The sequence below is a fragment of the Hippocampus comes genome, unplaced genomic scaffold (genome assembly GCF_001891065.2).
Source record: "Hippocampus comes isolate QL1 unplaced genomic scaffold, H_comes_QL1_v1.1 scaffold17, whole genome shotgun sequence".
Taxonomy (NCBI): domain Eukaryota; kingdom Metazoa; phylum Chordata; class Actinopteri; order Syngnathiformes; family Syngnathidae; genus Hippocampus; species Hippocampus comes.
In genome coordinates this window covers 4,012,707-4,024,615 of record NW_017805002.1, presented here as the reverse complement: position 1 = coordinate 4,024,615, position 11,909 = coordinate 4,012,707, and the positions used below count along the sequence as shown (strand labels likewise).

The 11,909-nt window shown below is 42.1% G+C and overlaps 1 protein-coding gene across 1 annotated transcript in view; it reads right to left on the bottom strand.

Annotated features, from left to right (window-relative positions):
* Window positions 1-386: 386 nt before the first annotated feature.
* Window positions 387-11,909, bottom strand: part of apcdd1l (adenomatosis polyposis coli down-regulated 1-like) — a 23,964-nt gene continuing 12,441 nt past the window's right edge. Inside the window, exons 2-4 of the mRNA XM_019858455.1 lie at window positions 4,315-4,486; window positions 2,149-2,668; window positions 387-2,066 (exon numbers count right to left, since the gene is read on the bottom strand). Coding sequence (XP_019714014.1) covers window positions 1,293-2,066; window positions 2,149-2,668; window positions 4,315-4,486 — 1,466 coding nt within the window. The 3' untranslated portion in view covers window positions 387-1,292. The remainder of the gene's footprint in view (window positions 2,067-2,148; window positions 2,669-4,314; window positions 4,487-11,909) is intronic.

Genomic DNA, 11,909 nt, shown 5'->3' with positions numbered 1-11,909 from the left:
AGAGTCATCAAAACACAAGTTATGTGAAGCCACTTTTAATACAAAAGAAATGAATGACTTCTGGTATTGTTTACAAAAAAAAACCAAAAAACAAAACATAAGTCTTAAAACAAAAGAATTTACAGTATGTGTATACTGTATATATGGCGATAAAATAAATAGTCATTGGACTAGCTTAAAGGCTTTTTTAAAATAAGAGCATCTTATACCACAAAGTGGACTTGGACCCATCAGGATGGTAGCTGTTAGGAGTGATTACACAAAGTCTGCTTGTTGGCTGCTTTTCTTTCCAGTATAAACAATGGTCTGTACAAAGTGCATTAGTTCTACTTGCATCCTGGCTCAAAAGGAGCACTCTGCTGACCGACATTTCAGCAGTCATCTTGATTTGTCATGATGGCATTTCATGAAAAGAGCAGTTTCTACAAAATATGACGGGAGATTTTTTTTTTTCCCGTACTGAAATGATGGTATCGGTGGTTTGTGTGCAGTTTAATTTTAAGGAGAACCAAAGCTGGAGCTTAGGATCCTTAAAGTGGACCTAAAGGCGCCACTGGAGGTCCAACAAGGGATTGGATATGAAAAAAAATATACAATGATACCATGATTTACAAGTATAATTCATTCCTTGACTAAGATCATCAGTCAATTTATTCATGTATTAAATCACTTGTCCACATTGAAACGAAGTGAAATGCCATTAATCCCTTCCATCCTGCCAGAATGTAATTTATTTTGTTTTTAATAAGAACAAATAGCATCATATTGTATAAAAAGATCACGAAAGAAAATGTAAATGATCTGGTTTTATAAAGTGTAATTACTGTATGTACTGTTGTATTAGTGTTGAATGTGTGCTAAAGGGATATGTTGTAGTGACATCAGCAGTTTGAGTCCATTTGTTTGTTTTTTTCAGTGTGAGGGTCTGGGTGTGAGTTATGCTCTTTGCAAGGTTTCTCATTTTGTGTTTGACTGTTTGTCCCATAACATAAACTGCTGAAATTGCTGCAGGGACTTTGACTCTCCTTGACCCAGTTCAAGGTCAGTGCTGTGTCTAAATTGCTTCAATCATTTTTACTTTACTCAAGCAGCAGTGTATATGAAGCTTGCTTGTAACTCAAATTTTGTCTCATACCAAAAAGGAAAAAAAAAAAAGATGATCAAGCTGTCACTCATAATTTGAGAATCTCATAAATTGGGGCACTTCTAAGTCAAGGTAGCACTGAACTGTCTATTTGGCTCCCCTGAATGTCTTTTAAGAAAGAAGAACGAGTCCCATCAGTGCCAAGTCTCTAAATAACCAAAATCCAGCTGCACAAGGCTGATCCAAGGACCGCCAGGAGGATCTGTGTCAGCCTTCCGGTTCCGCTGGTATCAATCTGGACTTCTTTGCTCTTGAACCCTGACCCGTAGCGACTTGGGGGCTGTGTCTCTGCGCCCCTGCAAAGCACCAAGGGAGCCTGAAAGGATGTGGGCCTCCTTATCGGACGGTCTGGGCTGGAACCGTCCGTTGGCCTCTCCCCGACATACAACAGTGGGTGTCTCCTGTAGTCCAGCTCAACCTTGAAAAGCTCATATTCCTTATGTGGCAGCTTGATGCCAAGCACCGTGCACCCATGCGTGGAGCTCAGACCCTGTTCTGCTCTGACCTTCCATTTTCCGGCCTGCCCGCACTTCCCTGGCTTTGTCCTGTTCAACAACTTTGCTGTGGACTCGTCTTCAGCTGTCACTCTCACTTCGATCACCTTGAAGACAAACTCTGTGGCTCCTGGTACCTTGACCGAAGGGTTTCCCTGAGCATAGTGACCTGAAGCTCTCATCGTGAAGGTGTTCTGGGAGCAGAGGGGGTCCGAGTAATGGCGATAAATTCCCTCCCACGCTTGTTGGTCAGGATCAAAGTGGAACTCTCTGGTGAGGAAGAGAACCGTGGGACGGGTTTCACACTGTTGGCTTACCCAACGTCCGGCCAAGGAAATAGAAGCTTGCGTTTGGCGGGGCAAAACTGGGGGGCGTTGTTCTGTGGAGCGGTACACCAGGGCACACACCGGGCACGGATGGATGTGATGCTGAGGATGGATCAATGGAAGAATCATTAGTGTGGCCGTACTGCGTGCCAGACATCAAATGATTAGTTGTCACTAAACTCACCATGGCGCTCTGCAGTGGCTGCTGGTACCCTGTCGGTCTATAGTGAGTTCTTTGGGCCCAGTCAGTGTGTATGTCCCCCAGGAAGAGTTCCTGGATTTTCTCCCCATTGTTGTGGTGCTGTGTCTCCACCCTAACCAAATCCAGCTCCATCATTGAGAAGCCCATCGCCACCAGGCACCCTCTTCCTGCCCGGGTATTATAAAGGTCCTGCGGCTTCCCAGGAATCAGCCGAGCCAGGCTCACACCCACGCAGGAAGGGGGCAGCCTGGAGGTTAACTTCTGCTGGGCTGCCGAGCTGTGGACGACAATGGTCACCCCGCTGAGGTGATGGTCGGCTTCTGTTGCTCCGCGGGTAATCCAGGAAGCCTGGCGAAGACGGAGCTTGCCTCGGATCGCCAGAGAGTAGGCGGGATTCTTGCACTCACTGTCAGCATAGTAGTGCTGCAGCGCCTGGAAATGACGAGTGGGGTGGAAGGTGTAGGAACGGGTGAGGAACTCTGGACCCGGACGAACTTCACATCTGAAAATACCAGCATAGAAATTGAGATTTTTCAAGCCTCCTTCCTGATTGGTATGTTCAGTGATTCTCTTTGAGAGTAGGGTTAAGATAAGATAAGATAAGATAAATACTCCTGGATTCGATGGTACAAATAGATTAGATTAGATTAGATATCCTTTATTTGTCCCACACTGGGGAAATTTACAGCCTTCAGCAGCAAGATTGTGGGTAGAAAGAAGAGAAAAGAAACCCCAGTTCACTTAAGTGCAATATAAATACAAACATGGATAAGGTCAATAATTAAGTGCAATATAATACAATAGTCACAGTACTATTCACATATGTTGTCATATCATTTAAATAATTCTATGCTTTATTTATTTATTCATTTTTTATTCAGCAGCCTGACAGCAGTCGGTAGGAACGAGCGGCGGTATCTCTCCGTCTTGCAACGCGGGTGTAACAGTCTCTGACTGAAGGAGCTACCGAGTGCTGTCAGGGCGGGCTGGAGGGGGTGGGAGGGACTGTCCAACATAGCTTTTAGCTTAGCTAGCATCCTGCTGTTGCCCACCTCCTCCAGAGTGTCGAGGGAGCAGCCCAGGACAGAACTAGCCTTCCTGACTAGTCGCTCCAATCTCTTCCTGTCCCGGGCCGAGATGCTGCCTGACCAGCAGACAATGCCATAATGGATGGCCGAGGCCACCACCGAGTTATAGAAAGTCTTAAGGAGTGACCCCTGAACCTGAACGGGTTGTAAAACTAGGAAATTTTGAAGTGATAAACTTTCCATGCGAATTAAGAGGAATTTATCTGAATAAATGGGAATGCATGGAAATAAACGAGAACTTTACAAAATTGAAGGTTGGCTCTGAGAGAACTTAAGTATTGTTAGGAAAAATATATTTTAGCATTATTGGGACCAAAACAGCCATATTTCATGACTTATGAGTGTCACAGTTTTTTTCAAATTATGTTTTTGCTTTATGATGTGAGCCAAAATTTGATGTACCGGTACTGTCGTAGTGTGGGTAATTAAGATGCAGTCGGTTTCAAGCAAGCAACAGTTTATTATAGGCCGAGCTCGAGCAGGCGTACATCCTGTTGGGTCGCTTTCAGAGTAAAAGCATTAAAGCTATTACCACAGGTACCAGCAAGTTTACGCCACCACTCAAGTGGAAAAAAAATAGAGCAATTAACATAGTCGTGCCCGGACATAGGGGCAGCACGGTGATTGACTGGTTAGCTCGTATGCCTCACAGTGCACAGTTCATAGGTTTGATTTCTGTGTGGAGTTTGTATGTTCTCCCCATCCCGACATGGATTTCCTCCAGGTACTTCGGTTGCCTTCCACATTCCAAAAACATGCACCGTAGGTCAGTTGAACACTCTAAATTGTCCCGACGTGTCATTGTGAGAGTGAATGGTTGTTTGTCTACGTGTGCCTTGTGATTGGCTGGCAGCCAGTTTCCTTGCCGTCCAAATCAGATTTCTGTGGGGCAGACTTCTGGAACAACGGTTTCCAACATTTCGAGGTTTCTAGTGGTGCTCATTTAACTAGTTTGTGCTGTGACGTAAGAATACACAAGTGGCAGAACTCAGTGGTAAACCAAGAACCTCCTGCAGTGTCTTTGCTTTCTAAAGTTTCACTGTGTTTGAGAAAAGTTTACCTCGTTGATAACCAGGTACCATCCATCCTTGGTGGTATTTCTGCTGTGATTTTCACTTTGTCCTGATGGTGGTGGGCGTGGCAATGGGCCTGCCATTGCAGGCTTTCGCTGAAGTTGGAAGAAGTAGTGGGCACCTCCCAGAGTTTACTCCCTGCCGCAACCATCAATGCCACTAGGAAGTAGAAATGACAGCACTTCATTCATTGTGATGACCCCTGGAGAAAATTGCTTGTTTTTCAGCCATAAACAGCTCTCCAGTTTTCATTTTGGTTACACTTTTGAAAGGTGTGTATCATGGTGAAAACTTTTTTCAATTGGGGACCCGAATATAAGTCTCCCCAGCTCACGTCGTAGCGTTCCTTGACACTAATTTCTATCTTAACAGGAGGCATGAAAATATCTTCAGCAGCCATGCTTGAATTTGTACAGGAAGAATAATTTCGAACATTTTGATTTGAAAGGGCCATTTGGGGCAAATTCCAGGGCTAACTCTGGATTTCATCCAAATAAGCTCAAATCCGAAGCAGGTATCCTCGACATAGGGCTGACTCAAATTTTCCAACATTTTTTGTCTACGGTATTTAATGCGAGGCGAGCACATGGTCCTTGTCTGTCTGAATCCTCCAAAATCACTTTCTAGGAAATGGAGGCCATCTTGCTTGAGTTGCCAAACACGGCATGGTTCAAGTTGGTATTTGACCTTATATTGCTATCATATACAGTATCACACTAACATAAACAGAACACCCCAGAATAATGTTCTATTTCTAAACATCTGCTAAAGATCAGCAATTTATGACACTTTGATTAAAATGGCTAGGACACATCGCCCCTGCGAGCAACCACATTAAAGACTCGTGCGAACCCCTCAATCAGACAAAACGCCTTCAATGCTTCACAAAAGCAAATGATTGATTACATTATCTCCCTAAACTCTTTTTCAAAGGTCTTACATCATGAGTGAGACAAATGTCTCGAGCGTCCGGAAGGTTCCGGACAGAATCGAACCCAACAAACGTAGACTCAGGAAAGTTGATCCAACAAAAATATTTGTTTACAAAAAATAGGCGCAAGGCCGACAAAGTACACATAATGACGCTGGACAACAAGCCAGGAATAACGCGAAGAAAACAAAAAGTGCTTTCACAAAGAAAGGAAAAAACACGAATCAAAATAGCTTGTAAGAAAAGCACAAGAAAGACCAAAGTGTGTGGAGAACAAACCGTGGATACACACTGGGCACACAACTTAAAGTATTTTCATTCATTGGTACATATGAAATTGTAAATATGGTTAAATATTGTTGTGAAGCACAGTAAATTTGGACAGATTATACTGTATTTCTATTTCTTGCCCTCTTCTTGCCTTCTTGCCTCTCTCTCTCATCCAGGAATGGATTTTTCGTCTACGTGAAAGCTTCTTTGCATTTCGTGGGTTCTTCTTTGCTGCATCGACACATATATGCAACGGCAATTCATATTTTGAATCGCTGCATAACCCATTGCCGAGACTCGCCAATCACGGAATGTTATGGCAGAACCCCACATGCTTCCACCGTGCACTGGCTTGCACGGTTCAGTTGATCCCGCCCCACACTTGTTGTAATGGAAAAGCAATGGAGACCGTGTGGTGTGGTGCCAGGCCAAGCACTGCGAATTTGTTGGACTTGTGCACATCTGCTTTAGTTCGCCACCTAACAGCGCTCTTGGCTTCTGCGTGCTCAAAGGTGTGTCTCGAGACCCAAAGCAAAGATCAGGAGATTGATGGATTTTCTGATTGCGTCCTTGTGGTTTTACAACAAGAGGAAGCTCTAGAGTTTTGGCGGCATGTGATTTCTCTTCTGTTGTTGTCGCACTTCGCTCTTAGATTTTGAGGAGCATCATTATGTGACAGCTTTAGGCCCACAGTTCCTCCCTTGTGGCTTCGCATCAATTCTGATCCACATTGAGCTGACAAGGAGTCAACTGTTAAGTCCTTGGATGAGCATCATATCTTTTTATTCTCACGGGATTAAGGAATATTCAAAAGTTTCGGATGTAGACTTGCATTTTTGAAGGCTGATGCACGCACATTTAGACAGGCCAAGTGCGGAAAATCCCAACTGGAGCGCAGATTTTTGTTTTAGATTTATTTGTACGCTTGTCAATGACTTTTCACATATTTATTGCTTCTTTACTCCCTGTTCTTGCACAAATCTTCTCTCTGATGCACAATTTAATGGAGTAAAAACTACTGAACTGATTTCTGCTCCGTAGAGAGGCGGGTGTTATGATCCTGTTCTTGTGTGTCTCCAGCAGGTGGCAGACGAGGGCCTTCCGTTCAGTGTGCACACCTGCTGCCATTATTCATTAGCAAAGTATTTAAGGACTGTCAAGCTGCCTCCTGCTTGTCGGAATATTGACTTAGTTGCAGCTCTTGCTCAAGTGTTTGTTTTCTAGACCCCTCAATCTCGTTCTCATCATAGCTATTCTTGTTCCCTGTTTTTGTAAGTATAGTCTTTGTTTAGTCATTTGATCTTGCATTTGTTTTTGCGTGTGTATTTGACTATTGGCATTTTGTTGGTTTTCTCGGGTTAAGTGCCTTTTGCAAACGCTTTTTATTAATGTCTTGTTTTTCCTGGTTCTTGTTGACCAGCGATTTCTGTTCATACTCTGTTGGTGCGCTTTGTTCTTGTAAATACATATTTTTGTGATGGAGTTTTGTTTGGCGTCTATATTTGTGGGATCCGATCGCTATTGAGTTTGTTCCAAACTGTGACAGCGGGACAATGGGCGATGTAGTTTTCTGATTGTATGTGTAACAGGGCCAGTTAAAAACTTGCAAATACTTTCTATACTGCATTATAATTACACAAAATCTGTGAAATAAGGAATACCTGATGTGTTCTTTTACAATATGCTCCATGATCAAAAGGTGGAACAAATAAAAGTCATAAGGTTGCCAGAATAAAGCAGTAAATGTATGAGAAAAAGTTTAGAGTAAAAGTTTTCTATTCTTTACATACATAGTATAATATATAGATATCCATCCATCCATCCATCCATCCATCCATTTTCTGATCCGCTTATCCTCACAAGGTTCGAGGAGTGTCCTCGAGCCGATTCCAGCTGTCTTCAGGCAGTAGGCGGGGGACACCCTGAACCGGTTGTCAGCCAATCTTTCTTTTTCAATGAAATAATGGAAACGATATGAGAGAAAAGGCAGGAATAGTCATATTTTCCTCCAAAATAAACAACATGCTATCCTTTTCACATTTTCCTTCATTTTTCCACAAATATTGCATCAAACTTCGCAAAATGTAATTGGGTTTTGCTCCATATAATTCAGCCAAGGTGAGTGTCTGGACTCTACCCAGTATCATAGTTTGACAGAATAATATAAACAGTCAGTGACATGTGTTCATGTTTTCTTCAGTATAAACTTTTTTTCAAACTGCATTGCATTGATTTTCGTTTTCATCCTGCTAAAATTCATGTGGAGTTAAGAGTCTGTGCAGCAACATCCGTTAGAAGCCGATCTACAGAGACTCCAAAGAAACAGAACCAAGTTCTTTAAAAGTCATCCGGCAGGTCTGTTTTGTGTTAGCCATCGTAGCTACATGCTACATGTTGTCCAAGTGGTCACAGTAGTGAATGAACAGAGCGTCAAAAAAAAAAACAAAAAAAACTGAGGTGTCATCATGTGGGCCTTTGCTATATATTTAAGTGTGTCGTAGGTGCCAAAAGCATGAAGTTGTATGGAGTGTTTCCCAAGGTCATGTGTCATTCCCTCTTGGATCTTTTGCTGTGCTGCATATGGTTGCATTTATGACAAAAAGAAAAAGGAATGAAGTGAACTCGTAAAAAGCAAAGAGCTTAGTAAAACAAAATTGCTCATTGAGAGTTTTTACAAAAAAAAAGAGTCTCGGTCAACCACAAGTGAGACAACGACGTAATGCGTCAAGATGCGACCCGCGACTCCATTTGGAGATGAGGGCAACATTTTCAGTTCATTTTCTACTCAGCCAGTCAAACGGAATTAGACTTGATTTGCATTTCGACTTTGGTATTCTCCTCTTCACGTGTAACTCCTTGTCGCACGTGTTTCATTTGGCAATCAGTTCCCCTCGCTGACTCGTCTATAAATAACTCCTTCCTGCTGTGGTTCAGAGGTCAACAGCTAACATGTGATGCAGGTGCTGTCTTTGTTGAAGAAAATGAAACAGCTGCAACTGGGTGGAGCGCTTTTATTTTGCAGGTGTGTCAGGACCACACTGAAAAGAAAAGAAATATATACACTAGAATAAAGCTATAAGCTTATAGGAGAATAAAGTTGTATTTGTTTGAGTGAAAACAATGATAAAATAGTATATTTTTTGCTAGGAAAAAGACATTACCCTATGTGAGATATTCCTATTCTTCAATTAAAAAAAGTCAATTTTTTTTTCAGAAATATCTTTTTAGGAGGAGAAAAAGTTGTATTCAGCGATATTATTATGAGGTGCAAAAAACCAAATTGTACGACCAGAGAAAAGTATTTTTTTTTTCTGTTATAAAGTTTTTTTGTTTTTTTCGAAACAAAAGAAATAATTTTTTAAGACAGATTTGTTGACAAAAACAGTTTTAGGGAAGTGAAGTTGCATCTTCAAGGAAAAAAAGTTATTCAATGCTGTCTTTTAAAACACCGAAAAAAACATGTAATATTAGGTGTGGAAAAAGTCCTGTTTTTTTTTTTTTTTTAAGATTTAATTTTTTTATATGAAGTATTGTTACTAATGGAAAAAAAGATTGTTATATCTTATTATTTTTAAATTACGAATTCATTCAGATTTTAAAAATACTTTTTCCGTCTGAAAAAGTCTAGTATCGGAAGTCCAACATTTGGTACAGAGTCATGTAGGAAGCTAAAAAATATTAGATTGATCATAAGATTCTGAAAGAAGTTTTATTTTGAAAATCTGGCATACCCCGTGCCTGTGCCTTTGATGGAATGCTCATCTTGGTCATGTGATCCAGGAAAAAAAAAGTACCAGTAAGTCCGCAAGCTAGCAAAAATGAGAGATTTAAAAAAAAAAAGTGTCTGAAGTTTAACAGACTAAATAGTGACACCGAAGGAAAGTCAATAACTTCCAAGAAAAAACAGTCTACTGTATATTTAAGAAACAATATCAACATTCCTACTAAGTTAATATGCATATGGCCAGTTGATTCCCACGCATGACATCCAATCTGCTAAATTTGTGCCAACAGGCTGGCAAATGAGTCAGTAACGCCACCAAATCTGCTTTGGCATATGGAGTCCAAGCACCTGGCATTAGATGTAAACTTGGGGGTGGGGGGCTGGTGGGAGACTGAAACAAGCAGAGGGCCTTTTACTAACTGCAACAACTATTTGGTGTTTTGGTCGATTGATGTTTCTATCTGGCAAAATATGTATTTTGCTCATAGCGAAAAAAAAAAACGACTGCTCTGTTCCAAACTACATTCATGTAGATGATATTTTGGGGCAACCTCAACTCAACTGCATTTATGGAGCACATCAAAAACAACCACCACTGTACACAATGCTGTACATGGAGCAAAAATCATATGTATGGTGAGTTTTAAAGATGGGCAGCGACGGGGCTTGCCGAACGTTCAGCGGGAGGTCATTCCAAAGAGAGGGACCGCTTCTTTTGATCGCATTTGGGAGTCTTTCTTCTTTTAAAAACAAGTTCTAGGTGATTGTCTTTTGTTCTTTTCCTCAAAGGGACACATCGAGCATGTGCTGGAATTGAACCAAATCTGTTTTCCATGTGGAGACAAAAGCCTCCAAATGTGGCCCTGATGACACGCCAACATGTCTCATTGCCTTTGCGTGTCTGTCAGAGATGGACAAGATGATGGAAGATGGTGTGTGTGTGTGTGTGTGTGTGTGTGTGTGTGTGTGTGTGTGTGTGTGTGTGTGTGTGTCCTTATTTTTTAGTTTTTGTGTGTATACCTGGATGTCAATGTATACTTGGTGCTTGGCCATGTGTGTCTATACCCGTGTCCTGTGTCTGCCCCTGTGTTTAGGTGTGTGTGTGTGTGTGTGTGTGTGTGTGCGTGCGTGCGTGTGCGTGTGCGTGTGCGTGTGTGTGTGTGTGTGTGTGTGTGTGTGTGTGTGTGTGTGTGTGTGCGTGTGTGTGTGTGGCAGGGGGGATGAGTTGTTTCTCACAGCACTCAGGCCAAAAGAAACAAAAGAATCATTTCTGTCCTCATTGCTTATCTTGTTATTTGTCGCAATCATCTTGTGACCCTACTTCAGTGAACGTCCCTGGGGTGCATTCTTCATTCCATTATCTCCTATCTAGACCCTTTGATCCATAATCGGTGGTGATGCATGACTCGCTGTTTACTCTTTCTCTACAAGATCTTCTTGTACTTGATTGGACAAACAAGGACTTTCTTGAAAGTTGCTCTTAAAATGAAAGATAAAATGATGCTTTGATATTGTGTGGTCTTATCTTATCTCATGAGGCTTTTTCAGAAGAAAGGGAACATTTACACGTTTTGAAAATTTTGTATGGAAAATAGTTGAAGAAAGCGGACATAATTTGGGGTCAAGACAAACATCACTTTGATGGCTGGGAAGAAAAAAAAGTTACTCAATGAAAATCTATTAAATTTTATTCTTTTCGGGATGAATATATTTTAAAGGTGTTTTTCAAGTACTGTAGATTCTTTCGAAGTCGACATCTTTCTCGGAGGGCGGCCCGGTGGGCGACTGGTTAGCGCGTCCGCCTCACAGCACAGAGGTCATGGATTGAATTCCAATTCCCAGTCTTTTGGTGTGGAGTTTGCATGTTCTCCCTGTGCCTGCGTGGCTTTTCTTCGGGTATTCCGGTTTCCTCCCATATTCCAAAAACATGCACTGTAGGTCAACTGAACACTTTAAATTGTCCCTTGATGTCATTGTGTGCGTGAATATTTGTTTGTCTATGTGTGCCTTGCGATTGGTTGGCAACCAGTTCAGAGGGTACCCGCCTCCTGCCGGCAGATGGCTGGGATAGGTTCACAAATAATAACCCACCCGACCCATGATTGGTCATTACCTGTGGCCTGCGCAACTATGATGTCATTTTCAGTCGACAGTAAATGGCAAACTGTCTGCCCCTTGAGATGGATTTTCGCCCTGTCCAAATAATCAAACTTCCACCCGTGTGCCCCTCAATTGCGTGTTCCCGGTATAGGTGCGAGTGTATAGAGTGTGCGAATTTTCCAAACTGCTCTGTTGCTCTCTCTCTTTTGCGCTCTTATTCCACACTTTGTCTGAGCCCACATGCATGACCCCTCACAAAGAGCAAAATACCCTCAAGTCATTGCAGATTTCATCAAAATAGAGAAAAACTGGCAACAATCGGGGGAATTCTTGTGCCTGTGCTAAAAAAAAAAAAAAAAGTGTTTTCAAGTGTCAATTTCCTCCCACATTCCAAAAACATGTATGGCAGGCTCATTGAACGCAGTAAATTGTGCCGAGGTGTGATTGTGAGTGTGAATGGTTGTTCATCTCTGTGTGCCCTGCGATTGGCTGACAACCAGTTCAGGGTGTCCCCCGCCTACTGCCCGAAGACGGCCGGGATAGGCTCCAGCACCTGC